The sequence below is a fragment of the Bidens hawaiensis genome, unplaced genomic scaffold, assembly GCF_021521415.1.
Source record: "Bidens hawaiensis isolate Kalapana, Puna unplaced genomic scaffold, B.hawaiensis_p1.1 tig00012940_1, whole genome shotgun sequence".
NCBI lineage: Eukaryota > Viridiplantae > Streptophyta > Magnoliopsida > Asterales > Asteraceae > Bidens > Bidens hawaiensis.
Window position 1 is genome coordinate 191,555 of NW_027492078.1, and position 3,489 is coordinate 195,043.

The 3,489-nt window shown below is 36.6% G+C and overlaps 1 protein-coding gene across 1 annotated transcript; it reads left to right on the forward strand.

The window, feature by feature from the left end:
• Window positions 1-209: 209 nt before the first annotated feature.
• LOC143542615 (uncharacterized) lies at window positions 210-2,575 on the forward strand. Its single transcript, XM_077035168.1, has 9 exons — window positions 210-240; window positions 324-468; window positions 916-952; window positions 1,045-1,114; window positions 1,219-1,323; window positions 1,757-1,907; window positions 2,014-2,096; window positions 2,182-2,275; window positions 2,364-2,575. Exons 1-9 carry the CDS (start codon window positions 210-212, stop codon window positions 2,437-2,439), a joined length of 792 nt encoding a protein of 263 aa, XP_076891283.1. The 3' UTR covers window positions 2,440-2,575.
• Window positions 2,576-3,489: the final 914 nt, after the last annotated feature.

The following is a 3,489-nucleotide window of genomic DNA, read 5'->3' on the forward strand; positions in this document are numbered from 1 at the left end:
CTTTGGCAGGTGGTTTCAGGAAGTGTTTAACTGGTGTAGACATAGCCGATGATTCAGATCATGCGTTTGCGACCGATATCTGTAAATTCCCACTACCAGGATGTCGTTATAAATAGTTACAAGCGACCTTTCGTTTCCATCGCAGGGTGCTTTCTTATTTGTTTTCAAATATCACCGAGTGCTGCTATAACTTAACGGGGTTGAGGACAATGAGTCACAACTGCTCTAACCGCGATCCAGGTTAGTCCTGTTTGCATATTTAAGCAATAGACCGTTGGCGCATTGCCTCAAGATCATCTGTGGCATCCGCATCAAGCCATAAGGAAGTCTTAATACACTTTTTTTTTCAGGAAGTAGAAGTGTTAGAAGAAATGTGTTTGACTTTGGAAGGACTTTTGTTGTTATGCCCAAAGAAACTCACAAAGCAACTATTGTTTGGTTACATGGCATTGGTGAGAAGGGCTCAAGGTGACCGTTGACTTTTTGACTTTTGATTTGACTTTACAGCTTTTGACATTTGATTATGGATGACTTGCTCTACATATCATGTTTGAGCTTTTGGTGTAAAATAATTATCTTCTATTAGAAATTAATTGACAAAAGTTATAGTGCGCGTGTCACACACAGAGACAGAGAGAGGAAATATCGTGAGAACTGTATATTGCTTATTTAACTATTTAAGTATGATACCTATGGTGGTTGCATAACCTCATAACCGGCCTTTTTTCTCTTCGTTATATGTGACAATCATCATGTACAAGTACTTGTGCAATTCTCGTGATTCTACTTAACGGCTACCACAATAGACATGGGACATAAGAGTTCATCAAGTCATGTTCTCCTTTCCTTTTTGTAGCTTAAAAAAACAAACATATTATTCATGACAATGATGTCTATTTTTTTAACTATTTGCAGTTGGACGCAGATCTTGGAAACTTTTCCTCTTCCAAATGTAACGATTCAATTTTTCTACCATAATCTCTCTTGCAAGTTACATTTCTTGCATACCTAGTGTTTTAAGATATAATTTTATGTGTGATTTAGATCAAATGGATCTGTCCAAGTGCGCCAAGTCGACTATTAAGTCTATATGGTGGATATCCTTGCACCGCGTGTATGTTGTATTTGTTTTTTGTATTTATAGACCATGCTGCAAGGATTTTCAATTATGAAATATATGACGATCGAGTTTATAAAATTAGATGCCAATATTCTCAGGGTTTAATATCGCAAGCATGTCAGAAGACGCTTGTGATGATTTGGAGGGTTTGGATGCTTCAGCGACACATGTTGCAAATCTCTTGATTAGTGAGCCTAATGATGGTATGTCTTCATGTTAGTTACTACGCATCGAATTATGTTACTTGTTAAAACCGCAATGATTATGACAGTGTATTAGTGATCACGAAAGCAAACAACATGCTTAACAACTGCATTTTCATAAAGAATTTGTACTTTAAAAAAGTGTTACAGACCGATGAACACGAGGATAACAAGGCACGTTGCAAGTTGTAACAAGTATATACTATTCTTTGGTCCAAATTATGTGCTTTTTCTTTAGAAGGAAAGATTCACTTGTCACGTTTTCGAAACAAGTGAAAGGTCTTGATCATCATATGCCACTATACAAAGAGCACAGAATACGGGACCATTTGAATTCAATTTTGTAACTTATAATGATCAGAAATTGACCCGCATGCTCAAATTGTAAACCGAAAAGTAATATATTCTTTTTAATATTTTTATCTTAAAAAAGTTAAACTAGGCGTTGCGGGCTTCAGCATGGGTGCATCTGTCGCTCTCTACTCTGCAACGTGTCGAGCTGTTGGGCAACACGGGAATGGAAACCGATACCCCATTAATCTTAGTGCTGCTGTAGCTCTCAGTGGTTGGCTCCCATGTTCAAGGTTTTACTTATGTTCTTTGCAAACTTACTATTTTTATTCTAAGTTTTAACCACTTAAGGGGTCACAAATTTGACATTGTTTTGATGATCAAATAACTTTTTTCTAGAAATTTAAGAAATAGAGTGGGAGTATCACAGGAAGCTGCAAGGCGCGCGTCATCGTTACATGTTTTGCTTTGTCATGGACAAGGTATTTGCTTTATTGCTTATAGCACACCATTGCACAAAACCTAAGATAGAAACAATGTAATTCATGTAATGTTTCTTTGTTGCAGCTGATGATGTGGTCGAGTACAAACTTGGTGAGAAATCGGCTCAAACCATGTATTCTGCTGGATTTCAGAATTTAACATTTCAGACATACGATGGGTAATTCTCGTTCTCAAATTTATGTCACGAACCTATTTCACATGTATGCTTATTATTTTATCGATTACTTTATTTATTTTCGTTTCAGGCTTGGTCATTACACAAGCCTACAAGAGATTAATGATGTTTGTTGTTGGCTCACTGCTTATCTAGAGGCTTGCTGATTTTGTTATGGGGGATAATATATGTATTATACAATATCTAGCATAAGAGCGAGTTCTATGTGTTTGAATCTAATAAAGAATGTACCGTGACTTCGATTTGGCCTGCAAATCGGAATATATGTATTGACATATTAAATCTTCTTACATCATAAAACAATCCCTGCTAATGTTTAACATGATCTTCCAAAATAGATTGTCTTGTATTTATGAAATAGAACATAAGACATAACATATTGTATAACAAAAGAGCATTGAAGAATCAAGAAAAAACTGATCATATAACTATGGACCAAAACATATTAACATTCGGTTAACCGGTTCTGTGAAAACAAAAGATGGTATCTAGGCCTTAGGCACAGCTAACCCATGGTCCATGCAAGACTCTCACTTACTACCCGGTGAAACGAAACTGTGATTGGGCCTTTCATCATAGTACATAACTTCTGGGCCACCAAATACAGTTACCGGGCCCGTTAGTGAACCGGGCCAACTTCCCACAGAGGAATAACTCCCACCAGGTGTAGAACTGCGATTTCTGGCATTAACATGTGTAGTAGTATCCGGAGGTGCGAATTGATCCATGAAAGCATCAAGATATGCTTGTTGATCTAAATTAACCATATCAAAGTACCCTAGCATCATATCAGACTCTGCGGATCCTGGTGAAGCAATGTATCTGCCGGTTGTCGAAGGACGGTTTTCATGGCTATCATTAAAAAGGTAATTATTAGTTTAATTGTTATAATGCAAGATTCATAATATGCATACAACTTACCCAAAATGTTGATATGGTTTACTAGGAGACGAGTTGTTAGGATTATCGAATTCATTTTCGACAGTCACATGGATTGGTGCATTAAGTATATTGTAATCTGGAATTCAATGCACGTAAAGATAATATTAAACCAAGAAATATTTCAAATCTTGAAAAAAATATGCATATATCGATCGGTTTTACCTGCTGATCTCTTGCCGAACTTGTTTTTACATCCTAAACATCGGCATTCTTTAGAGCATCCTACACTAGCCTATTGATATGAACTCGGAAAG

Excerpts from the sequence above, each read along its gene's own strand:
- LOC143542615 (XM_077035168.1), top strand. The coding sequence starts at position 210 with ATGAGTCACAACTGCTCTAACCGCGATCCAG. Across the intron at positions 469-915 it reads ATTGGTGAGAAGGGCTCAAG|TTGGACGCAGATCTTGGAAA; the intron begins GTGACCGTTGAC and ends AACTATTTGCAG. Across the intron at positions 1,115-1,218 it reads TGGATATCCTTGCACCGCGT|GGTTTAATATCGCAAGCATG; the intron begins GTATGTTGTATT and ends CAATATTCTCAG.